General features: G+C 45.5%; 1 protein-coding gene across 2 annotated transcripts; it reads left to right on the forward strand.

Annotated features, from left to right (window-relative positions):
• Positions 1 to 2410: 2410 nt before the first annotated feature.
• On the forward strand, positions 2411 to 13201 carry SLC25A28 (solute carrier family 25 member 28). 2 transcript variants are annotated; one of them, XM_039249292.1, is made up of 4 exons: positions 2411 to 2730; positions 9576 to 9804; positions 11097 to 11153; positions 12345 to 13201. In XM_039249292.1, exons 2-4 carry the CDS (start codon positions 9582 to 9584, stop codon positions 12860 to 12862), a joined length of 798 nt encoding a protein of 265 aa, XP_039105223.1. In that variant the 5' UTR covers positions 2411 to 2730; positions 9576 to 9581; the 3' UTR covers positions 12863 to 13201. The 2 variants fall into 2 exon arrangements, with proteins under 2 accessions (XP_039105223.1, XP_039105224.1); XM_039249293.1 differs by lacking the exon at positions 2411 to 2730 and adding an exon at positions 2899 to 3204.
• Positions 13202 to 25825: the final 12624 nt, after the last annotated feature.

A 25825-nucleotide genomic window follows, 5' to 3' on the forward strand; every position in this document is an offset into this window, starting at 1 on the left:
CATAGAAGACCTCCAGCTTTAGAAAAGAAAAATTTTGGAGGAATTGGGTGGGTGGGAAGTGGAATGGGCTAAGTTTGGAATGAGCATCCCAAGTCAGATATTAAGGTGCATGTTCCTTTGCCTATCTTTCAAATCTCATCCTGTGTCACCTCCACTTTCCCTCACCATGTTCCAGCCACACTCACTTTCTGTTCCTTCATACACCAACCTTGTTCTCACTGTAGGGTTGTTGTACATACTGTTTCTTCTGGAATACTCTTTTCTGGGTTTGTCATGAGCTCCTGCCTGTCATTTAGAATTCACCATGGTGTCACCTCCTCAGAAAGGCCTTTCCCAGTCCAACAAATGTAGCCACCTAGTCACACTTTATCACACCTCCCTCTTTCAGTAATCCAAATAGTACCTAGAATTGGTATTTTTGTCTGTCACCCTCCACTCATTAAAAAGTAAGCTCCATGAGGGGCGCCTGGGTGGCTCAGTCAGTTGAGCATCTGACTTCGGCTCAGGTCATGATCCCAAGGCCCATGGGTTCAAGCCCTGCATCAGAGTCTGTGCTGACAGCTCAGAGATAAGCCTGCTTCAGATTCTGTATCTGCCTCTCTCTGCCCTGCCCCCGCTCACACTCTCTCTCAAAAATACATGAACATTTAAAAAAAAAAAAAGTAAGCTCCATGAGAACTCTATGGACTGTGACCTGGAGCACCAGCTTCAAGTACAGAGCTGGTACTCAATAAATATTTACTGATTTCACATGGAAATTTTAGTTAAGAGGTATGCAATGAGGGAAATATAGGTCCAATGAGAAAAGGAGATTTGTAATGGTAAGGTTCTCTAATGTAGTCAAGATCAAGAAGCATCAAACCTTTAGAAATGTTCTATCTCAGTCGGTAGAAAAGTGTTAGAGACTGAGAGGTCTAAAACATAGAATAAAGTGGTTCCTGATGAGGAAAAAAAATCAGTGAGGGACGGGTCAGTGGGGCCAAGAGGGAATAAGAAGAAGACCAGTGCATTTGGAAAGATCATTTGTGACCCCTGAATAAAGGAGTAAAGACGTAGGGCTTAAAGAGAAAAAGGACAAAGCAGGTATAACTCATTACTGGAGTAGTTTGGCAGTAAAGAGAATTAGTACTCTACCAGGATTGAGTGGTTTTCTTTTTGAGAGTCCTATTCATTCTCAAGGGAAGTCAGCTAGAGAAGGGAAAAGATGTATGGGAGGAGTGTTTAACCTGAAGTTCATGGACCCCTAGGTGTGTGCATGGGGAGTGAGAAGCGAAGGGGAGATGTCACGTCATTATTTTCAAAAAGGTCGAGACCCCTAAGGTTAATAACCACTGCTGAGAGAGAATAGGTGAGTAAAACGAAGTTAAAAACAAAAACTCCCAGAGGTCCAGAGAAGGGCTAGCTTCAGAGAAAAACATGAAAACCTCTTCCTTAAAGAAGCGCTATAACCAGATGGGAAAGTTCACAACTCCATCGTCTTCTCGGTAAAACAGGTAGTAAAGACCGAGATGTAAACAGTGGGAGGCTTCTACAAACACGCTCCAGAGAAGGGATAGTGAGGCAGGGCAGGCGGAGGAGCGGGGAAAGCTCCTGCGTTCCTCAGGGGAGCCTGCAGCCCTCGTGGAGCTAGCTGCCGCGCGACAGCGTCGCCCAGAGGGTGGTGCTCGAGGCTGTGGCCTGCCGGCGTTGTCCTTTAACCGGAGGGCGCCCCTCTCTAACGCTGGGAGGGAGATCGGCCTCATCACCAAAGGCAATCACCACGAGGCAGTGGAGGTCATCAGTGCGTTAGCTTAGGGGAAAGCTGTACGTCTGATCTTCTCCACAGTCGCCGTACTTTCTGTGCCGTTGCGGCAGCTGCCCCCAGACCGGCCTCTCCGCCTGTCGTCACCTCTGAATTATCCCGCCCCATTTCGACATCTCTTCCCTGCCTCCAGCTCTCGGCCCGGCGCAGGACCCAGCGACAGCGGGCCCCGGAGAACTCATTCATTCAACAACTGCGGGGTTTACAGGGCGATTTCAGGTGCAAGCCTGGTGAGGCGCGGTGGGGCCCAAGGAGCACAGGGCCTTCGGAAGTCGGCTCGCGCGCTGCACGGGGCAGGGGAACATCGCTCCAGATCTGACCAGAGCCTAACGGGCCGCCGCCCGCGTGTCGCAAGAGCTTCCCAGAACGGCCCGCGGGCCGCGCCAGGGGATACCCAGCTCAAACCGGCTCCACCTCACGCCGGCCCAAGATCCCGCGGGAACAAAGCTCTCGGGCCAGGGCTGCCCGCACGCGACCCGCGAGTCCAGGATTTGGGGCGGTCGCTCGAACGCAAGTCCTAACGGCATCTGTCAGCGGTTTGACCTTGAAGGCCTGGCGCTGCGCCCCAAGCATCCCAGACGGTACCGCCCGCAACTCCACAGGCGCCAGTCTGGGGCCCAAATGTGTCCTCTCTCGCCCCTGGGCTCTGCGCTCCTTTCCGGTAGCCAATCAGATCCCGACGTGATGAGGGCCAATGGCCGCGGTCAAAGTATCAAGAGTGCTTGAGCCTATCAAAGTTCGGCCTTAAGTTTCTCCCGCCCTCCAGAAAAGTCGAAGGGCGGGCTGATTTTACATGTTGGCCAATCAATAGCCAATAAACAAGAAGCTTCCAAGATCAAAGGGGAAGAGGTGGGACCTAAGCAGCAGCAACGCCACGGACGGAGGAATGACAGGCAACTTCTCTAATACCGCACACATTTTTTTCCTACGTAAGCAAAAGGGCGGGGCTAACTTGGCGGCTGCACCAATGGCTGCTTGAAGGGCGTGTCCGCGGGCCAAGCGGGAGCCGGAGGCCCCGGGCTCTCTGGGCCGCGCCTGAGGCGGACGAGACGGGGCCGGAGGGCGGTGGCGGCAGCGGCGGCGAGGGTGGGCGCCGCAGCTGGCCCGGGTGGATGGAGTTGGAGGGGCGGGGTGCTGGCGGTGTGGCGGGGGGGCCGGCAGCTGGGCCGGGGCGGAGCCCCGGGGAGTCGGCGCTGCTGGACGGGTGGCTGCAGCGGGGCGTGGGCCGGGGGGCCGGCGGCGGGGAGGCCGGGGCTTGCAGGCCCCCGGTACGGCAGGATCCGGACTCCGGCCCGGACTACGAGGCGCTGCCGGCTGGAGCCACTGTCACCACGCACATGGTGGCGGGCGCCGTGGCAGGGATCCTGGAGCACTGCGTGATGTATCCCATCGATTGCGTCAAGGTGAGACCTGGACCGGCTCTGAATCCGACCTGGGGCTGACCCGACCCCTTGGTCCTGTCCCGAGCCAGGATCCTGGCCGAGAGCCGGAGCCGACATGGGTTTCGTCCTGGCTCCTGCCACCACCACACGATTCGACCGATACTCCATGCAAGCAAGGTCCCGGCTGGGAATTGAACCCAGTCAGGAAACAGGACCTATTTCTAACTGTCAGTGAGATCTGAATCGGGACTGTGGAAAGAAAGTCTGTCAGCCAAAGTCTGGATCCTAGCCGGGACTAAACAGGAATAGGGTGGGATGGGATGGAACAGGTAAGTGCTAATTTTATTAAGGTGAAGCCAACTGGGGTGAATCAGACCCCCTATAGGATCTTAATGGTTTGGGATGCTCTCTGGGCTAGTGCTTTTACAAGAAACTTGCTGTGTCTTCCCCTTAGAAGTGTTGGGACAAGAACGGAAATCTGAAACGTCTGGGCTAGATAAATGATCTACTTATTAAATCTTAACCCATGAATGATTGGAAATCATTGTGCAGTCAGAATTCATAGTTACAGACTGGAAATGATTTGGGAAAACCCATGTTCAGGAAGAGGTTTCGGTTTCTCTGTGCAGCAGGCATGACACCCCACCTATTTCCTGAACGAGAAAACTAAACTGGGATTAGGATTTTGTAAGTGCAGGGAGCACATCGGCCCCCAAACGAGAGATGAACCTGACAGTGTATTTATTTAGTCACCTGAAGTTGACAAAAAGGGGAAAGTTGCCTAGAAGGGAAGCATGATGATTTTGAAAAGTAGATGTAAGTGTGAAGAAAATGAAATAGGATCAACACGAAGGCATGATTCCTGTGAAAGTAAAAACTAATGGCAACCAGAGCCAAGCAGACTGATTATTGGGTACAGAAGTCAGGTGCTTCTGAAGAAAGCGAGGTGAAGAGGGAACAGATTGTGTTTTACGGTTAGTCGTGTGTTAGCAAAGGTACCAACCTCTAAAAGAGGGGACTAAATTGAATGAGAAGTACATTCATGCAGGCTGTTGAAATAAACATATTGAGAAACAGTGGTGCCTCCTTTACATATATATTAGGGGTAATAGTCAAACAGTATTCTCACAGCTCTTTGATGTGTGTTTTCTCCTCAAATTTGGCAAATGTTACATATTCAAAAGGAGAGAGTATTGAGTTGGGAAATAAAAAGTCTATCTCTTCTGCTTGTCCCCGGTGCTGGTACTGTCACATGTTCTCAGTAGTGTGGATGAGGAAATGGGGAAAGTGCTCACTGAGCTTTATGAATGACGTTGAGTTGATAGTTTTCTAGCACATTGCAAGGCAACTCCTACCAGTGGCCATCCCTATTGAAACTGGTAAATGCACTTGGTTAAAATGGATATTAGAACTTTAAATACCCTTGTCAATTGGGAGGAATAGAAATAAAAAGTAAAATCTATGCAAGAGAAGTAAGAGGATGGTTAATGCTGACAGTATTAAAATGTAAAATGGGCAAGTACAAATAAAAAAGATTCAGACATTTATGTAATAAAGTATAGGTCGAATGACTGTGAGTTGTTAATGCTGTATATCCAAAAGTTAGTATGCTCTAACTGCAAAGTAAAGTAACCTCACAAAGACTGAGTAGAGAGCAGGGTCTAGCAGGGTCTAGGGTGCTATGTTTCAGGATGGGTATCAAATGAAAACTAGATCAAGGAAAGCAATGAAAATTATTTAATGACTTGAAAAACACAATGTAATAATGTGATTGACTTAGGAATATTACTGTAACTTATCAACTGAAGTGTTGTCCTATTACCTTGGGAGGCTGTCTCCTTATGCCATGTATTTATGTAATGCTATTGTTGCTGTAAACATTTTCTAAATTTCTCTGTTAGAAATGTCTCTAGAATATCTGGGTGCATATCCTTAAAGAGGGTAGAACTTTGTCCTGTGACAAGATGGGGTTGACTTTTTAGTAACAGACCATTCAGAATCAAAAATGACAGATAAGGTGGGAGATCAAAATGGGTAATACTGATTGGAGTCAAAGAGAAGGTAGGAGCAGAAAGCAAGGAGCCTGACTTATTCTTGAGGCTGACAAACCCACTGAGGAAACACTTCTGAAAGAGGAGTTCCAGAAATATTTTGCATCATTACAGCATTGGTGGAATAAGTTACTTCTAGCCTTCCAAGCTATTTTGAAGAGCAATTCTTACTCATTTACATCAGCTTTGACATTTTTGTTTTTAAAAAAATTAGTCCTGCAACCTTATAGTCATGCCTCAAAGACCTATATTAAAGAAATAATTATTCGATCTGGAGGGAATAAATGCTCAAGAGTCTTCAAAAATACAAAAGCTTATTTTGGAAGTATCATTTTCATTTGCCATTAATGCTGGGATTTAAATGACAAGAGAGAATAACAAGGTGAGACCAATAGGATATGTGTCACTGGGATGTTAAATGTTGTGCAGACATGAAAGTAAAATTCAAATCTCTTCCTTCAGAAAGGCCTTCCCAGTTCCTCTTCTACCACAAATGGTGGTGGAGAAGAAGAGCAGCCCGACCATCCCTAAGACTAGACGCAGGTATCTGTGTTGGAGCCAAAACAGCAAACACAGTGTTTGCAAATGAAAGTTGACATTGCCGCTTGGCATGCAAGCCTGTGCTTCTAGCCACTTATCAGGGTCAAGTTGATTTAAAATATCCTTGGGAGGAACCTAGCATAACCTTGCCAGGCCAAAGTTACTCAGCCAGCTATTTACATGATCATAATAGGGAGGTTTGGGAGCCCAAACACATCCCAGTTTTCCATTTCTGGGCCTCAGAGGCAAACATCAGACTTTATCTATAGGGACAGGCTGTACAACCAACACAGTCAGAACTCTTCTCAAAATCATCTGGCTAACTACCCACCTGTCACCAAGGTACTGCTGTTAGGCTCTGTCATGTACAAAAGGAAATAAATCTTTGCCAAACTCCAGATGTAAATGGTTATCTATACACATTCACCAACGAAAGATTAGGAAATTGAAACGTTGGCTTATTTGACTTTCTTGTGTCTAATGATAATTATTATTATTCAGTAAATGTCAGTTGTTCTTGTTTGCCAAACACTAACTGATGTGCCTTACATGCATTTATTCATTTAATCCTTGAGGCGTTTTCATGAAGTACACACCATTTTCATTATTTTACACAAAAAGAAAAAGAAACAAGTGAGACAGTCATGATTTGACCTCAGTCAGGCTCTCAGGCCTTCCATCCAGCCTCCCAAAGGTAGAGTTCCAAAGCCAAGCAAGGCACAGAGTTTCACAATAGTGCTCGGTCCTAAATGTGAACTTCAGATTAATAGCTGGACGTAAAAAGTCATTGTAGCCACAGAGAAACTTTAAAGTGAAACAGGCGCCTGGGTGGCTCAGTTGGTTAAGCGCCTTGATTCAAGTCATGATCTTACAGTTTGTGAGTTTGAACCCCACATCAGGCTCTGCACTGGCAGCACGGAGCCACCTTGGGATTCTCTGTCTCCCTCTCTCTCTGCCGCTCCCCACTCACTCTCTGTCTCTCTCAAAAATAAATATTTTAAAAAAAGTGAAAACAAAAAATACAAAAATTTAACCTGATTTGTTAGTGGCTAAGGACCAGTTGGGTGCTCATGCATATTTGTGAAATGACATATGCAAGAGACAACACTCCCATGATCTATACATTCTAAGATATAAACAAATATTTCCTAGAGTTGTGTTTGAATACAATAAAAAGCCTTATATTTGTAGCACTTCATAAATTACCAATGGCTTTTACGTGTCGTAACTCTTTGAACCCCAAAATAGCTCCATGAGCCAATCTTAATCTCATGTTGTAGATGACAACACTGAATCTCAGGTTAAGTGACATACCCAAGGCCACACATCTAGCAAAGCTGGGGATCATAGTCAGGCTTTCTGACTCAAATGTGGCTTGTCTTTTGGCAAACTACTTACCTCTCTTAGTTCATTTGGCCTTTTCTTCAAAGCTAGTGGTTTTTTATATTAAAGGCTATTCATAAACTCTTAGAGATTTCATCTTTCTCCAAAAGAAAGATTTATTGGCCCCCAAATTTGGGGAGGTGTATTCATTTTTATATTTGGCATAGCTTATGCTTGGTTCTTCTCCATAAGAATGAAGTAGAATTGTGAATTAGCTTTAGAGGTGTGTATAATATGTTCAAAGTAATTTATAGTCCAGGTTTCTCTTGGGGGTGAAACATTCCACATCTCTGAGGCGAGATCTTTCAAGGCTGGTTTTCCAAATAATGCCACAGACTTCAGCAGAGCAATACAATTTCTGAACATGCTCCCTATGCAAGAACAGTTTTGAACAAACCAATGGAAACATAATTGTTAAGCCACCAGGATCAGTTTATCTTTATCAGCAGCCATAGCCAGCAAAGAACTGTAGTCACTGAATAACTCTTCTTATGGATTTTATACCCTGTGGGTGATAGGAGAGATCTGTAAGCACATGCTTTATTGGAACTTTATGCTTTGTGTGTATGTGTGAAGTAGAATGAATGTGTCAAATTGTAGTAAGTGGTAACTATTTCTGATTGAAGTTACAGTAATTAACCTTTTAACTTTCCAGTTCTTTGTTGGTAGCAGACAAGAGAAATTAACTAGAGGAATGTGGATTGCTTACAGCTAACCAGGACCTGTTAATCTGGTTAGTTTTTTTCCCTCCATGCTCTTGACAAGAGGCAATACTTTTGGATTGCAGATGGTCAAAAGGAAGGTTCAAGCTTTTAAATCCAGACTGAACCAATAATTGGAATGAAGTAGGAATTTAAACTATACTTGGACATAAATTGTCCTTCTGGCTCATTAATAGTCTGCTTCTTACTTTGTGAACTGGTACAGACACAGCTAAGATTCATTTGTTCTTTTATTCATTCATTCAACAAACAAATCTTGAGTGCTTACTTTGTTCCAGCCACTAGACATTGATTTTATATTGTTAGTCTCCATGCTTCCTTAATCTTTTTTTTTTTTTAAATGTTTTATTTATTTCTAGGAGAGAGAGAGAGACAGCGTGAGCAGGGGAGGGTCAGAGAGAGAGAGGGAGTCACAGACTGAAACAGGCTCCAGGCTCTGAGCTGCCAGTCAGCACAGAGCCCGACGCGGGGCCCGAACCCACAAACTGCGAGATCATGACCTAAGCGAAAGTCGGATGCTTAACCGACTAAGCCACCCAGGCGCCCCCATGCTTCCTTAATCTTAATCTTGAAATGGATCAATAGACAAGAGTTTTTCATTGGAAGACACGCCTTCCTCTGAGGGTCTGCGATTTGCAGAATGTTTCAAAAAGATTCATTCCCAGGGCACCTGGGTGGCTCAGCTGGTTAAGCGGCCAACTTCAGCTCAGGTCGTGATCTCACAGTTTGTGGGTTCAAGCCCTGCATCGAGCTCTGTGCTGACAGCTCAGAGCCTGGAGCCTGCTTCAGATTCTGTGTCCCTCTCTCTTTGACCCTCCCCTGCTCACACTCTGTGTCTCTCTCAAAACTAAATAAACATTAAAAATTTTTAAAAACAAGATTCATCCCCAAATTCCAGTCAGACTTTGTCCAGGAACATTATACAAAGTGTCTGCCTTGTACTTTTGTCTCGATCATTGAATCCTCTGGAAATTCCATGGATTCTGTTTCACGGAGACTGATTTTATTTGATGCCAGTTTTGGAATTCATTCAGTTTAGATTAGACATCTGGGAGCCCCTACAGTTTTAGAGACTAGGTTAGTTTCCACCTTTCATAGTTTCAGGGCAAATGCTCTTTCCCAGGAAATTAGAGCAGCATTGATTACAAATGCTACCTCTGCCAAGAGTATAACCTACAGGCCCAGCTGCCAACGTCACATAATCCAAGAAAGTCAGATAATCATCAGGGATGTAATAAAGGATGAGCCATTTCATTAGTCGATGTAGTGTGTGGTCAGGAAGCAGGCCCAGGATCAGCCTTTAGAAATAATGCATAATGTTGTAGACAGTAAATAGTTCACTTTAGAATCCATTTGTAAACTTGTAGGCTGAGTTTATTAAGGTACAAAAGCAACTTCTCCTGAAACACAGGCTTGATATTTGTTGCTGGGGCTATGAATCATTTCAGAGTTCAAGGACACTTCCTAAGCAATTATATTCTGGAGACAAGAATGGTGTTGACTTCGGAGATGACTAGCAAAAGGCCCAAGCCTTGGAAAGATTGGACATAGATTTGGAAGTAAAACTGGATGCCAGGTATCACTCCTGCACATTGGCATGATTCCACATAGGAGTGCTCCAGGCCTGAGTGCTAGAGTTGGGAAGCTGAAAGAGAAGTTGGCATTGCTGACATTGCACTTCTTTCTGTAATTTCAGACCCGGATGCAGAGCCTACAGCCTGACCCAGCCGCCCGCTATCGAAATGTGTTGGAGGCACTCTGGAGGATTATAAGAACGGAGGGCCTGTGGAGACCCATGCGGGGGCTAAACGTCACAGCAACAGGCGCAGGGCCTGCCCATGCCCTCTATTTTGCCTGCTACGAAAAGTTAAAAAAGACATTGAGTGATATAATCCACCCTGGGGGCAATAGCCATATTGCCAATGGTATTGAGCCTTCCTGTGCTGGTTACCCCACTTTCTCAACTCTTTGGGCTTTGCTGCTGTCAATGCTTTCCACTCTCAGCATGGTTTGGAGCTGAAGCTTTGGGCTGGGGTAGGCCAGATTATAGGGGAGGGACTTCCAAACCTGATGTTCTCAGACAACGGGCTGCTTCAACCCCACCCCTCTTTTGGGGCACCTCAACAGTGTTACAGTATCTTCCCTTACCTACCAGCTTGACTCTTTCATCTCCCTGCATCAACTTCTAATGCCCTGGTAATATGGAGACACACTGAAATATCCCCACTGTATATATCTTGGTAATCGGGTGGTGTCCTGCTCCTCGGGGCAGGATCAGAGGTAACCCAGCTGCCCAAGGAAGACATTAAGGGAGCCCCAGCTCTTGGCCTCACCTTTACAGGATCTAAACTAGCCAGAGGCAGTGTGTGTTGTTGAGGACACGATAAAACCTCAACAAGTGAACTGGGGTGGGGCCAAGGGACTTCTGCACAGAAAAACCAGAGGGTTGAAGGTTATGTGGAAATAAGGGAAGAGACTAGCCTGTTGCTTGGGGATTGAAAACCAAACTGAGAGGAAAGGGTGAGAGATACAGTGGCTCAGGACCTGAAGGAAAGGCCTAGATGAATAGTGTTAGACTTTGGAGTTGGATTGGGCAGCATAGGGGCAGCAGGATGACAGGTGAGATAGTGTGGTGCAGATCTGGTCACTGCCCACTGGAGGCAATTGATGCTGGCATCCCTTGGCTGCAGTGTACCTTCTTCCTTTTTAAAAAAATTTTAATGTTTCATTTATTTCTGAGAGAGAGAGAGCGTGAACAGGGGAGGGTTAGAGAGAGAGAGGGAGATACAGAATTTGAAACAGGCTCCAGGCTCTGAGCTAGCTGTCAGCACAGAGCCCAATGCGGCGCTCAAACCCATGAACTATGAGATCATGACCTGAGCCAAAGTTGGATGCTTAACCAACTGAGCCACCTAGGCGCCCCTGCAGTGTACCTTCTTCCTATCTGGGGCATAAAGTGCATTCATTCTCAGAGCTGCCTTTATAAAATCTGGGTTTGACTCTTTTCGCCTTCCTATTATATGTAAGGATTGTAGATTGGTGACCTTACTAAGCTGGTGGGAACGAATATCTTCATGTCTCAGAACAGGGGCTCGAGAGCAGGGGGTTCCTTCTCCCTGCTCTTGGTTAGCCCAGCCACTCCCTTCACTCTGGTGCCTCAGTTAATCAGTTGCCCTCTCCTGGCCTCATGTATGGCGATGGTTTTTTTCCTTTGCAGGTGCGGCCGGGTGTGTAGCAACATTACTGCATGATGCAGCCATGAATCCAGCAGAAGGTAATGCTTCCTCCTCCTTCTCCCCTGTGGGCCACTGCACCTGCATCTCTGGGCTTTTCCTTTATTTCTGGTTTGCGGAGGAAAGCCAGGGAGCCCTCCAACCATGTAGGTGGGGAAATCCTTTTGTGTTACCCTGTCTTACCAGTAGGGGGCGCTCCCCCCATGTTGTCAGTAGGTAGGAGGAGCCCCTTAGGAAGCACATTCATTGAGATTTAATTCACCTTTGGGGCTTCTCTGAAAAAAGATAGGGCTCTTCTTGGTCTATTCCTGGGCTTTCTTGGAAGTCCTCTTTGTAGTGGATTCGAACTCATCTGAAAATTTAACAGATTATTTCACTTTTCTTCAAAGAGGTGAAGATGGATTTTGACATTTAAAAATCTTGCCATTCTTGTTAGAATAAAGATAGTCGAAATAGGAGTGAAAGGGTAGATTATAGAACTCAGTTCCTGCACGGCCGCTTGGATCTTGGCTTCTGAGTTGGCGAATGAAGTACTCAAACAAACGTGAAGGGATAGTAGAGCTGCCATACTCTTTAAGCTCCAGCTCATATTTACCTGGCTGGGCAAGGCCATGGTGCTATCAGCTGGGCTATGGGCAAAGCTAAGCTGAAGATCCAGATCTCACACCATGTTATCTACTCGAGGGAGTAGATGTTTGGAAACTAAAGCCACAGTCTTCTTGGCTAAGAACTGTGTTTTCTTTCTGGTAGCCCTTCTTCTCCTGAGGAGGATAACCATCCTCATGTCGTAAGAGTTGGGTGCTCTGCATACCTGAGGATTGGGATTGTTAGGGCTATCTGTTCATTATCATGTTCACTACCACTGAGTCATTTCTTCCCTTGGGTTTTATGAAAGGGTAAGATCATAATAATAGGTAGGTACTTAATTCGAGGAAACCCTCTGGAGTTTCTAAACCAGAGATATATCCTGTGTGTTCACTGGTTGGTTTTAAAGAAACCCTACTATAAGTGGGTCTGGGTTTTTTTTGGCCCTTTATCAACCTTCTCCTGTCCCCTCCTCTCAAAAAAAGGGAAACTTTAACTTATTAGACCGATAGCTCACTCATACTTTTTTCTCTCTCTCCATTCCAATGGCTGACCTGCTGACTTGGGACTCTGAATCTGGACACACTTGTTCACCACTTGATTGCTGGCGTCATTTCCTTCCTCCTCCTTCTGGATGGCACCACCAGTGGTCAAGCAGAGGATGCAGATGTACAACTCCCCATACCACCGGGTGACAGACTGTGTACGGGCAGTGTGGCAAAATGAAGGGGCCGGCGCCTTTTATCGTAGCTACACCACCCAGCTAACCATGAATGTTCCCTTCCAAGCCATTCACTTCATGACGTATGAATTCCTGCAGGAGCACTTTAACCCCCAGAGACGGTACAACCCCAGCTCCCATGTTCTCTCTGGAGCCTGTGCAGGAGCCGTAGCTGCCGCTGCCACAACCCCACTGGACGTTTGCAAAACACTGCTCAACACCCAGGAGTCCCTGGCTTTGAACTCAAACATCACAGGACATATCACAGGCATGGCTAGTGCCTTCAGGACGGTGTATCAAGTAGGTGGTGTGACCGCCTACTTTCGAGGGGTACAAGCCAGAGTAATTTACCAGATCCCCTCCACAGCCATCGCATGGTCTGTGTATGAGTTCTTCAAATACCTAATCACCAAACAGCAAGAAGAGTGGAGGGCAGGCAAGTGAAGTGAAGTAGCACACGACACAGCCAGGGGGTCAGCACTGCTGCGTCCTGCCTGCTCCAGCCACGTTTTCTGTCTCCTGGCATGCTCCATCCAGCCTTGAGTGGAAGTGGAAGGAAGGTAGAGGGTTCTCCCCAGGCTATTGGTGTTTTGGTCAACACCAGTTCCTGCCAGCCTCTGTTGCCACCACCTTTCCTTCCAGGCCCTAAGCAAGTGCAGCAAAGCACACCACAGCACCTTTGCTAACCTCTCTCCATCCTGGGCCTGATGACCTGCTCTAGACTGTTATAGAGGGACAAGCAGCTCTTTCCCCTGGTTCCTAATAAAAAGCCTTTAAATTAAATGGTTTCATTGGTTTTGTTATGCCAATGGGGAAGATTTTGAAATGCTTTTAAGTATTCTGACTTTAAGCATCAGTCAAGGGGCCCAAGAGGAAGGTGTGTCTGTGGTCTGGGTTCTTGTTGATTTTCATAGTGACTCAAGACTTTGGAGCCATACTCCCCTTGTTTTTAGTATTAGGCTCCAAGGAGTCTCCCTGATGGCAGGAACAAAGGCCTATGACAGATCCTAGCTAAACAGGCGCTCTTGATGCCCACTCTTGCCTTTTCTAGGGGACAGTGGCATGGCACGGAAGAGGCAGACCTCTCTGCTCTCTCAGCTCTGCCTGCCAAAGTAAAGCTTGGCACGCAGCACTTTGTTTTCTAATGTAGTTGCAGAACAAAAGTTATTTAGTGAAGCTGCGAGACCTAAGGATTATGTGGTAAATAATCAGACCTTTCATTGGGCCTTAAGGCTTTTACAAAGTATTTTAGCGTGTGTGACTATGTTTTGCTCTCACAAAGCCTGTGAAGTAGGCAGTGCAAACATCATCTCTATTTCACAGGTAAGGACAGCTCAGAGAGGCAGCCTCTTGCCCCCATTCTAACAGCAAATGCAGAGCTGATGCCGCAGCCCAGATCTTTGGCCTTCAGAAGTGAATCTAATTGTGCCTCCCGGCAGATAGGCAATGAGCGAAGGGCATGCACTCCCACCTGCCGTCTCCTGAAGAAGCCCCCTCCCAAGGGCTATGTAGGCTCTGTGTGCAGACTTGCAGGGATGGGACTTTCACTGCTTTGTGGCTTGGTCTGTTCCCTTTTTTTTTTTTTTTTTTTTTTTGGATATCACCAGTTATTAGCAAGTTTTTCAGTGCACAGAGTGAAAATCTACCTCCAAGAAGGCCCAGCTGTCATCCTTGTTACATCATGTCATTCATTCATTCACACATTCATTCATTCACTGAATAACTATTGAGTTTCTCTCTGTCAGACACTGAGTGGTGTTGGGCTTATGGTGATAAATAAAACCATCCCATCCCTCAAGGAGCTTATTGTCTGGAGAGGAAGACATGTAAATAGGCACCTGTAAGGTAAAATGATGAGAAACACGCATAAGAATACCCACCCTGGCCTTGGGTGACTGGGGGTAGGTTCTGGAGGAAGTGACATCTGAGGTGACACCTGGAAGGCAAATAAACTAACCAGGTGAAGAGAGGAGGGGAAATGTTCTAGACAAAGATCTGGAGGCACGGGAGAATAAGAAGTGTCCAGGGTCAGCACACAAGGGATTTGGTAGGGCTGACACTCCTCGGGCAAGGCATGCCCCTGGAGAGCTAAGCGGGAGCTGAGCCTTAAAAGCAATGCTAAGGAGTTTAGAGCTTATCCTGAAGGCAGTGCAGAGGCATTACAGGGTTTTAAGCAGAGGTGTGGTATGATCAGATTCACAATTTAAACAGCACTCAGGCTCTCTGGGAAAGGATTAGAGGAGCAAGACCGGCCGGGCAGGTAGACCTGATAGGAGGCTGTCAGTCGTGCAGGCATGGCTGCACAGTGGTCTCGACCAGGACTGTGGCAAGGGAGACAGAGAAAGTGCCAGACTGGAGTGATGTTAGGGCTATAGAAGCAATAGAAATCCATTACAGAATAAATCTTGTCCTTCTTCCACCTGATGGCCCTTCAAGTATCTATGGAGAATCAAGTCTGAATGCACCTGAGAAAAAACCATCAAGGAAACAGCAGGGTCTCCTACTCTAAGCCTTATTTAAGGAAGCCATGCAGCCCCTCTGGTTTAGTGATGGGAAAGAGAGATGTTAACAGTCCTAAACTGTGGTCACTGGAGTCACCTATGGAGTAAAAAGAGCATGCTGAAATCATTGCAGAGCTCATTTGAGAGGGTCTGCTAGTCAAACTGTAAGAGTAGCTGCCTCCCAGCACAGACGAGGCAGGAGAACAAAGGGATGGCTCTGCAGATCTGTCCCTGCGGTGGGCTTGACAAAGCTCCTGCGCTGGCAGGGTATCCAGAGTGCAGTGGGCACTGTGGCAATGAGGCCACTTCTCAAGAACAGGATACAGGGTAACTTCTGAAAGAACGATAGTCTCTAAGGATTCTTGGCTCTAATGTTGTTCACAAACAATGAGAAAAGAATGCAAAAGAATGCACACGTTCCAGGCTCCACGTGTGCCCTAGCTGCTGGAGGGCAGCTGGGTTAGAATTCAGAACGCCCCTTAGGTTCTTCAGGTCTCTGGATCCAATCACCAGAGGAGACAGAGGCAGAATAGTGTGAAAGGGTTGAACATTCTTGGTTCCTGCATACCTGGGTCAGGAACCAAGCTTCACTTCCAGCCTCATGAGAGCTGTGGGCGTTGGGAGCATTCCCAAGTCTAGGTCCTCTCTGGAAAGCCAGGTAAGTCATGTGGTACCTTAAGGATCCAGGACTAAACCAGTTTAGCCAGAGAAAACTTAATTGTAGAGACAAAACTAACATGAATGAAACAATCTTAGAATAACACATGACAGATTACAACCATATGCTGGATTATACAAAACCAACCAGAAAAGATTTAGAGACTTTAGGTCAGAGTTACAGGGAAAGAGATGGCTCTGATGAAAGGCAGAATTAAAAAATACTTTTATAAAAGCTGGTACCAGTCAAATCATGCTAATTTTAGAAAATTTAGGAAAATAGATAAAAAGAAAATAACTCCAATCCCATTACCCAGAGAACATGACAACATTTTGATGTACACATCAGCCAGTATTTTCTTTATGTATTTTTGGTTAATATTTAAAATTCAAGTCTCACTGTAACCAGCTTCTTTCACATAGTAGTACATGGTGCTCATCTTTCCACATTAAATCTTCCATCACCTCAATGGAAATAGCTACACAACATTCCATTACACGAATGTACAATAGCTTATTCTGTCCGTCGCTTGTTGCCATTTGTAATGATTATCAAGAGCATTGCTGTGGCTATGAAGAATCCGAATGACAAAAGGGAGACCAGGGTAGGGTTTGCCAAGGAGGTTCTGAGTAGGGAGACCGTCTGGCACCCCCTCTCGGCAGACACTGTGGAGATCTGGGCTAGAGCTCTGAGGCTGGGGCAGGGGAGGCTGGCCTGGGGAGAATGTCAGAGGTAGGAGGATTCTTAGAAGTCGTCCTGCTCAGCACACCTCCTGGAGTCCAACTTCACTCTGCAGTATCCCTGACAGGGGCTTCCTCATCCCCACTCCTGTGTTTGGGAGCTGCCTGCTGCTCAAGGCCATTGGTGACATTGCTGCTGAGTGCATTGCTGTTAGAAAGTTCGTTCTTCATGGTCTCCTGCTTCCATTCTAGGATCATGTCCTTGCCCCGCTTCAGTGGCCAAATTCCTCACCATGGCCAACAGGGCTTTACATAATTTGGCTCCCACCCCTCTCTCTAACACAAACATTCCACACCAACATGAGGCATTCAAAACAAACACGTATTTTCTTGAGAATCTCAAATATTCCTCCTGTTGTCTCCATTCATTGATTTAGGAGGCTTGGTAAACAATAGTCTGTCAAAACTATCAGAAATTTCACACAATTGATGTTGGAACTGGATGTGCAGTATTTTGTGATTTCCTGCCACCTGTGACTGGTAAGTAGAGAAGAAGTCCTGTGGGTGCTGCACACAATATTCCTTACATCACTGAGCTCCAGTAACACAACCCTTACCCCACCCACCCCTGCAACCCACATTCACACACTAAACACAAAGGAGAATTCTTTCTGTTGAGGCACCGAGGTCTCCCTGTAGTTTCCACCTATGATCTCTGTCTGCCTGCTGGAGCAGCACAGAATCAGACTAATCCTTCTCTCTGACAGCCCTTTACCAATATGAAGACAGCTGTCATGTCAGCTGTCAGGGAGGGAGGGTCAGGTTATGGGGAGCCTGAAAGCCAGGCAGAGGTGTCTAGATTTGACTTGGCTAATGTGGGGCTCTTGTGGTTCTTAAGCAGGGAGGGAGATGACTATAAAGTCATGTCCAAGGACAACTCCATCAACAGCCCAGACATAGGACAACCTGGAGGGGGAGCAAGCTAGACACAGGAACTCCAGTCAAGGGGCTGTCACAGCTAGAAAAGAGGAACCTGAGAAAGTTAGTAACAAGAAGATGAAAGGGACTTGGTGGTTTAGACATTCAAGTGGGAATGCACCTGTAAACTGTCTTGCACTCATCTGGCTGTGTTTTGTCTCCCTAGACCAGGGGATCCATAGAATCGTGCCTCTTTGGTATCATCCCCTGCACTGTGCTTGATAACCACCTGCTGACAGTGGAATGGTTGTGGTCAGACACTGAGGTTTGCCTGGGAAAATGGTGCTTGGGTTAGGAATGAGCCATTTCACTTCACAAACATGTACTGAGCAGGTAGGGCCCTGGGGTAAATGCTGGGGTTATGTGATGGTCAGTTTTTTTGTGACAGTGTGGCAAGGTTATAGTCTCCAGTTTTTCAGTCAAATACTAATCTAGACATTGCTGTGAAGGTGTTTTGCAGATATGATTAAAGTTTATCATCAGTTTAAGTAAAGATTTTCCAAGATGATCTTGGTGGTACTCACTCAATTAGTTGAAAGACCTTAGGAGCAGAACTGAAGTTTGCCTGAAGAAGAAATTCCGGCTTTGATCTACAGCTTCAGCCTGTCCCCAAGAGTGTACATGGATAAATATGTACAAACATATGTATGTAGATGTATATATGTGTATGTATATGTGTAACATGGATTTAAAATTATTATCTGATCCATAGTTCATATGCAAATTTCACCAACAGTTCCAACAATGTCCTATTTCATAGCTATTTTTTCCCCTGACCCAGTGTCCGACCCAAGTTCACACATTGCGCTTACTATTTATTCATATCTCTTTAGTCTTCTTTAATCTAGATCAGGTCCTCAGTCTTTTAATAATCTCATGAACTAGATTTTTTTTCCTTTAGATTACAAACCAGTTATTCTGTACAATGGGCTTCAATTTGATTTGCGTGACGGTTCCTTACAATTCAATGCAGACTATGGTTTTGGCAGATGCACCACAGAAATGATACTGAGTCCTTCTCAGGGCATCACATCAGAGGACACATGAGGTCAGTTTGTCTCCTTATCGGTATTGCTAATGGATTCAATGTTTATGGTTGTGTTCACCAGGCGAACCCACTGAAAACTTACTAATTTCCCTTTGTAGCTAATAAGTAATTTGGAGAGAGATGCTTTCCATTTATGTAAATGTCCTGTTCTTCACCAAACTTCCAAGTTTTAGCACCCACTCATGATTCTTGTCTCTGTCAATTATTACTATAATCGTTGCATAATTATTATATTCTAACTTCATCATTCTTTCTACATTTATCAGTTGGTATTTTTCTATAAGGGAGAGTTCTCCCTTCTTATTTATTTATATTAGTGTGAGCTCATAGGTTTTTACAGTTTTTTTCTTAAATTCCAGTATATTGGGGCACCTGGGTGGCTCAGTCAGCTAGGCGTCCAACTTCGGCTCAAGTCATGATCTCACAGTTCATGGGTTCAAGCCCCGCGTCGGGCTCTGTGCTAACAGCCAGCTCAGAGCCTGGAGCCTGCTTCAGATTCTGTATCTCCCTATCTCTCTGACCCTCCCCTGCTCTCTCTCTCTCAGAAATAAATAAAACATTAAAAAAAATTCCAGTATATTAACATACAGTGTTATATCAGTTTCAGGAGTACAATATAGTGATTCAACAATTCTGTATATTACTCATTATGGTAAGTGTATTCTTTTTTTTTTTTTTTTAAAGATTTTTATTTATTTCTAGGAGAGAGAGAGAAAGACAGCGTGAGCAGGGGAGGGTCAGAGGGAGAGGGAGTCACAGACTGAAACAGGCTCCAGGCTCTGAGCTGGCAGTCAGCACAGAGCCCGACGCGGGGCCCGAACCCACGAACCGCGAGATCATGACCCAAGCGAAAGTCGGACGCTCAACCGACTAAGCCACCCAGGCGCCCCGGTAAGTGTATTCTTAATCCCCTTTACCTATTTTACCCATCACCCCACCATCTACCCTCTGGTAACCATTGGTTTGTTCTCTCTAGTTTAGAGTCTGTTTTTTGGTTTCTCTCTCTCTCTCTCTCTCTCTCTCTCTCTCTCATACACACACACACACACATACTTTTCCTTTGTTCATTTGTTTTGTTTCTTAAATTTGACATATGAGTGAAATCATATAGTATTTTTCTTTCTCTAATTTGTTTTGCTTAGCATTATACTGTCTAGCTCCATCCACATTGTTGCAAATGACAAGATTTCATCCTTTTTGTGGTTGAATAATATTCCATTGTATATATATGCTACACCTTCTTTATCCATTCATCTATTGATAGATACTTGGGCTGCTTTCATAATTTGACTATTGTAAATAATGCTGCTATAAACACAGGGGTACATGTATTCCTCTGGATTAGTGTTTTTATATTCTTTGGGTAAATACCTAGTAGTGTGATTACTGGATTATAGAGCAGTTCTATTTTTAACTTTCTGAAGGACCTCCATACTGTTTTCCAGAGTGACTGCACCAGTTTGCATTCCCACCAACAGTGCACAAGATTTCCTTTTTCTCCAAATCCTCACCAACACGTGTTATTTCTTGTGTTTTTTGTTTTAGCCATTCTGACAGGTGTGAGGTGATATCTCACTGTGGTTTTGATTTGCATTTCCCTGATGATGAGGGACGTTGAGTGTCTTTTCATGTGTCTATTGGCCTGTGTGTCTTCTTTAGAGAATGTCTGGTCATATATTCTGTCCATTTTTAAAATTAGATTGTGTTTTGGGTGTTGAATTGTTTAAGTTCTTTATATATCCTGGATACTATGAGTTCATAGGTTCTTATTTTATTCTATGAAAATTCTGTGGTAATATTACCATTGTTATTTATTTTAATGTTCAGATTGCTCCAGATTTACCAAAGGGAGCCGCTTCTGATTCCTCTGTCCTTTTGAGAAATTGCTACTATCTTTTTAGCATTTCCTTGGTTTCTGGAACAACATGATATTATAAGTTCATTTTGTACTTTGCCTCTCTGAGTCCTGAAATGAGCCATTTCTCCAAGGAGCCCTGTTTCCCTTTAGTGCATAATATTTAGAAACCAAGATCTGGATGCCATATGTGCTCAGGGCTACTGAGTGTCCACTTCTAAGCCTTTTAGCAGATAGAGCTAAGAAATGCAAATCGATATTTATATCTTAATTTATTTCTATATCTGTACACACACACACATAGCCATGAACTCATACAGATATCTAGTTCTAATTCAATACCACCAGATTCACTTTAGTCTTCCTTCTCTTTACATCTGTAACTCTCTTCTATAACAGCAAGAACTGGCTCCCATTATCCGCAGTATATTTATATATTTGCTCAATTCTCCAGCACACAAAAAACATTTTAGGATTGCTAACCCATGCCACTATAGGAAAAACTCCTTCAACTAGAATTCAATTAGCTTTTGTTGTTTACTCTCCCTTCAGTGTGGTAATGTTATTTATTTGAAATAGAGTTAGGTTCATTCATTTCTATTTATATTCTATTTTTAGGTTGTTTTGAGGGTTTTTTTTCTCTCCTCATCCTTGTTAATTTTTTTTAAATGTTTTATTTATTTCTAGGAGAGAGAGAGACAGCGTGAGCAGGGGAGGGTCAGAGAGAGAGGGAGTCACAGACAGGCTCCAGGCTCTGAGCCGGCAGTCAGCACAGAGCTCGACACAGGGCTCGAACCCACGAACTGCGAGATCATGACCTAAGCGAACGTCGGACGCTTAACCGACTAAGCCACCCAGGCGCCCTGCTTGTTAATTTTTTTAAAGAGCAGAAGTATTCTTTTCCTAGGACCCGTTGGTTTGTGGGTGGGCTTCATGGGGTCTGTAAACCCCCTGGGTTTTATGCAAACAATTGGATATGCACGCACCTTTTCTGGGGAGAGAATTCACAGCTTTCAAAATATTCTCAACATGGTTTTTAACCCCAAAAGTTTAGGGAAGTGAGAGAGGAGACCAGAAATCCAGAAGCCCTCTTTATAAGCCTGTCACCATTAGGGAGAGGGGTGGGGGAAGTTCTATCAGATTTTATGACTCTCCAGAGAAGACAGGCTCCTATTTATCTTATATTTATGCCAAGTGCCAACCACACACACAAATGCCAAGTGAACAGAAATGAAACTTGGGAGCAAATCTGCAAGTGGAGCTCAGGATTGCTCTTTCCCCAGTAACTCTAGAACCAAATCAGAGTACGGGGAGGTGGGTGAGAGAGGAGGAGACATGGCCCGGCATCTGTCAATAGGTATACACAGAAAAATAAACTAGGAGAAAAATTTAAGCCTGCTGAAGAGACACTGACCCAGGGCTCTGACATAATCCTTGCATGGGTTTCTTTTGGCTTCAAGGTCCTTGCCAAATTATAAAATAAGAGCAATTATACCTGAGTAGGTTAGCTGTGAGTCATGCAGGGTTTATCCTTGCAGGCACCAGCTGAAAACTTCCCCTGGGTGTGGTGGGAGGTAGGGACCCACCTCAGCGTTAGAAATAAGATGTTTCATGGAAGGGTGGCATCACTCCTCAAGGAACTTCTGCTGCTAAAAAGAGGCCTAGAATGTAGATGATGAGTTGAGAGCCTCATGGTCAATGACAGCCTCTTCAGATGTGTACAGCACATCTTGCTAAGTGCCAGCCAGGAATCCAAAAGAAACCAGAGACCTAGTCCGTGCCACATGGCTCAAAGAATGTTTAGAAAGTTATGGTCAGACAAAAGCAAATTTGTAGGATGCAAACTGAGCCCATATAAACTGAGTGGTCTGTGGATTGGGTAAACCACAGGAAGCTTCCTAAAGGAAGGAGCTGATGTTGCCTATGAAGGGTAGAGACTGAGGAAGGGTGACAGAAAAGACAAGGGCGTTCCACATGGCGTTGAGAGCTCAAGTGATAAGAGAGGTATGCAGAAGAGATGGCTGATGCCAACATCAGAGAAGGAGGGTTGCTTCAAAGACCAACATGGAGGGTGCTGAGGTCATATGCCCATAAAAGACACTGTTTTTCAAGAGAAACAATGAGATGATTATGATGTTTGAGGAAGAGACTGTGTGGAACTGAACTGGGGAGTGGCCAGATATAAGGAGGATGGCAGGGAGATTACTGAAGTCACCTAGAGGGAAGGTATCTGCCTGGGTTGGAACAGACAGCAGTGTAACCAAGATAATAAAAATGAAAATAAGGAGCACCTGGGTGGCTGGTTCAGTTGAGCATCTGACTCAAAAACTCTTGATTTCAGCTCAGGTCATGATCTCACAATTCGTTAGATCAAACCCCATGTTGGGCTCTACACTGACAGCATGGCACCTACTTGGGATTCTCTCTCCCTCTCTCTGCCCCTCCCCAGCTTGTGCTCTCTCTCTCTCTCTCAAAATAAATAAATAAACACATTTAAAAAATGAAAATAAAATGTCACATTTTATATGGCTCTGTGATGTAGGATCACATTTGCACATACAGAATTCTTCTGAGCAACAATGAGAATTATTTATAATGCTTCATTGAGCATCTGTTATGTCCTGGTCATTGAGTTAACTGAGTGGGGGAGCTTCACAACCGCTGTGTGAAGGAAGACGTGTATTTCCCACTGCTTGATACTATGGGTTGTAAATTTGCTTAAATGTGAATCTCAAGCACCCTGTATGTTGGGTGTGGCAGGAACTATTATCCCCATCTTATAGAAGAAAAAACAAATGCTAAAAATGGTTAAAGCCCTTGCGTACAGCCACACAGCCAAGGGCTGTCAAGCCAGTACTTTGGACTCTTATTTCAGGGATCCTTATACCTTATTTTCTCCCTGGTTTCACATATCTGTTGTTAATAGAACCCTCCAGCGTAAAACACCACTTTGGCTGAGACCTGCAGCCCATTTTATTTAAACACACCAAATTCCTAGCATCGATATACCAAAGGTCAGTAATGTTGCTCATTCAAGGGTCATTCAGCTGAGTCTGGCTAACCTGGACAAAGAACCCAAGGAACGGAAGCAGAGGTGAGGGCAAGGGACCCAGCCCTTTGGGTTACCTCCCCATCTTTTAGAAGACATAGACACTCTCCAGTTCCCCTACCCCTGACTCAGAGAAGTGGGGGAAACACATCCAATCTGCATTACATCCAGTTACACAGGACAGGGGTGGGGCAAGATCTCAAGGTTGCCATTATTTTTTCATGCCAGGGTTGGGTCTTAGGAGAGTAAACAAAATGCTGCCAGTCGCTGGGAATGAGAGCAAGCAAGGAGGAAGCACCTGGGGAGACACTTCCCTAGGCTTGTACTGCACACGCCCCTGCCAGCCACTTGGAAACTACTGGGCTCCCCGGTTGCCTCCTGTCATCAGCCAGCTGTGGCCACACAAGCACCAAGTTCTTCCACTTGAGGCGTTCTCCTCTTTCCCCTTTAAATCCTTTTCTCCAGGACCATGGGCTGCTTGTTTCAATGTTTCTTATCCACACAATTACAGGGGCAGTTATGAACCCAGATCATTTTTGCTGGGCTCGCCTTCGGGACATGTGAACTTAAGGTATATTGTACATCTGGCTACATCCTGTGACTTCTGCTTTATCTTCTGCCTGTCTCATTTGATCCTAAGGCTGCCTGCCACAAATCAGAGATGGCCACGCCACGACACTGGGGGGTGGAGGTGGGATGAATCCAAGGCCCATGTAAGGCTCCAGAGAGGGCTGGGTGGAGACCCCGCGTGCGGAAGCTAGAAGATAGCCAGTGCTTAGGTGGGAAGCGAACAGGCTGCTTTTTAGTTCCAGATGAATATCAGGCCCCTGAGCAAGGAGTTAGACTCAAGGTTTTAGCTCTGTCTGCCCATTTCACAGGTGTTCCAAGATGATGGCTGTGTCCCTCCTGGGGTCACTGCATATCCCATGGGCAATAGCAGCAGTTCTAAATATGCAATCCTTCATGCACCATTTTCTTCGCTAAAGCTTTCATACCACAAAATGTACTGAGCACATGCTATATGTCAGGCATCTGGAATGTGGGTATTGTCAACGAACAACTTGTAATGTTGTACTTATTACATGCTAGGCCCTGTTCATTCTCACAGCAGCCCTGTGAGTGGCTATAAAAATGCCCCCACTTCACAGATGAGGAAACTGAGGCTCAGGACAGATAAGGAACATGTCTGAACTCACACAGCAAGTATATAATAGAACCAGCATTGCAACCCAGGATTCCAAAGGTTGTGTGCCCCCCCACAACCCCAGGCTCCTGAGAGGTGAGAGGCAGTCCCGCCTCCAGAAGCCACGTCCTAGTGGGGAGACTGACATGTGGACAAATCATGAAATTTAAGGTACTCCTGGCTCTGGCATGAACAAAGTGTTTTCTTTTTCTTTCTGCCTATTCCTAAGATGGTGCTCATAGGTAGAACCCCAGGGACCGTTGGAAATGTCAAGTTTAATTCTTGTCTTTCTGTGACTGCTCACTTCTTTGTTAGTTGTCAGGAGGTCAAGAGGAGTAGCCACTTTGGAGGGTCTTTCTGTTCCATTTGACAGGCCAGGATTGTTACATCCACTGTCACGCTTAAACCCACGCTGGTGTACTTGGCCATTCCCTCTGCATTGAATGTGCTTCCTCAGATGCTTCTCAGCTCACTCTCTCACTTCTTCCTGGCCTTTGCTCCAGGGCTACCTCCCTGGAGAGGTCTTCCTCTAACTCCTTATCTAAAATAGCTTCCTGGGGGCCCCTGGCTGGCTCAGTTGGTAGAGCATGTGACTCTTGATCTTGGGGTTGTTAAACAAACAAACAAACATGCAAAGAAACAAATAAAATAGTCTCCTCCACCCCTTTATGCCTTTTACTCAGCCATATTTCTCTTATTGAACTCATCAGTCTGAAGTTGTATTATACACTTACCTGCTTATTGTCTGTCTCCCCATATGAAGGCTGGACCTATTTCTGTCTTGGTCACTGCTCTATCCTCAGCAGCTAGTATAGGATCTGGAACACAATGGATAATAAATAATTTGTTGAGCAAGTGAATCAACTTAAACCTTACAACAGTCCTGCAAGAAAAGCATTATCAACATCATGAACCTCATAAGGGAACAGGCATATAAAAGTTATATGGCAAGTCCAGTCACGCAGGACATGCCCGTGAGTCTGGATGGATGCCCGGGCCCCACTCATTCCCACACCACCCTCCTGGCCCGACATTGCTCTCTTCTCCTCCCTTGACTCAGTCCATTGTTCTGTGGTCCAGGGACTATTACTTGATCACATAAAGGAAAGAAACCCAACAACACCCAGAAGAGCCATTTACGATCCCTGGGCAGGTAGAGTGGCAACCTCTGAGAGGCACAGCATGGCCTCATTGTCACCACATCCCTTCTCTCTGCCACCTAGTGTCCAGGTCTGTGCAGTGGCTCACGCTCAGGTCTCCCTCCAGACAGCAAGAATGGCTTAACCTCCCCCATGCAGCAAGGGACACTCTCTCCCTCTTGGCCTTTTCCCTGGGAGCCCTGCAGGAAGGCACCCACACTCCTGTCTCAACACGCTCCACGTTGAGTGAAAGAATCCATCTTACCAGTGTGTGGACATGCACCCCTATCGTGGACAGCAGGCTGCTCCCAGCACA

This window comes from Hyaena hyaena, unplaced genomic scaffold (assembly GCF_003009895.1).
Source record: "Hyaena hyaena isolate Hyena2069 unplaced genomic scaffold, ASM300989v1 scaffold_331, whole genome shotgun sequence".
Classification (NCBI taxonomy): Eukaryota; Metazoa; Chordata; class Mammalia; order Carnivora; family Hyaenidae; genus Hyaena; species Hyaena hyaena.

Excerpts from the sequence above, each read along its gene's own strand:
- SLC25A28 (XM_039249293.1), top strand. The coding sequence starts at position 2,914 with ATGGAGTTGGAGGGGCGGGGTGCTGGCGGTGTGGCGGGGGGGCCGGCA. Across the intron at positions 9,805-11,096 it reads CAATAGCCATATTGCCAATG|GTGCGGCCGGGTGTGTAGCA; the intron begins GTATTGAGCCTT and ends TTTCCTTTGCAG. Across the intron at positions 11,154-12,344 it reads AGCCATGAATCCAGCAGAAG|TGGTCAAGCAGAGGATGCAG; the intron begins GTAATGCTTCCT and ends TGGCACCACCAG.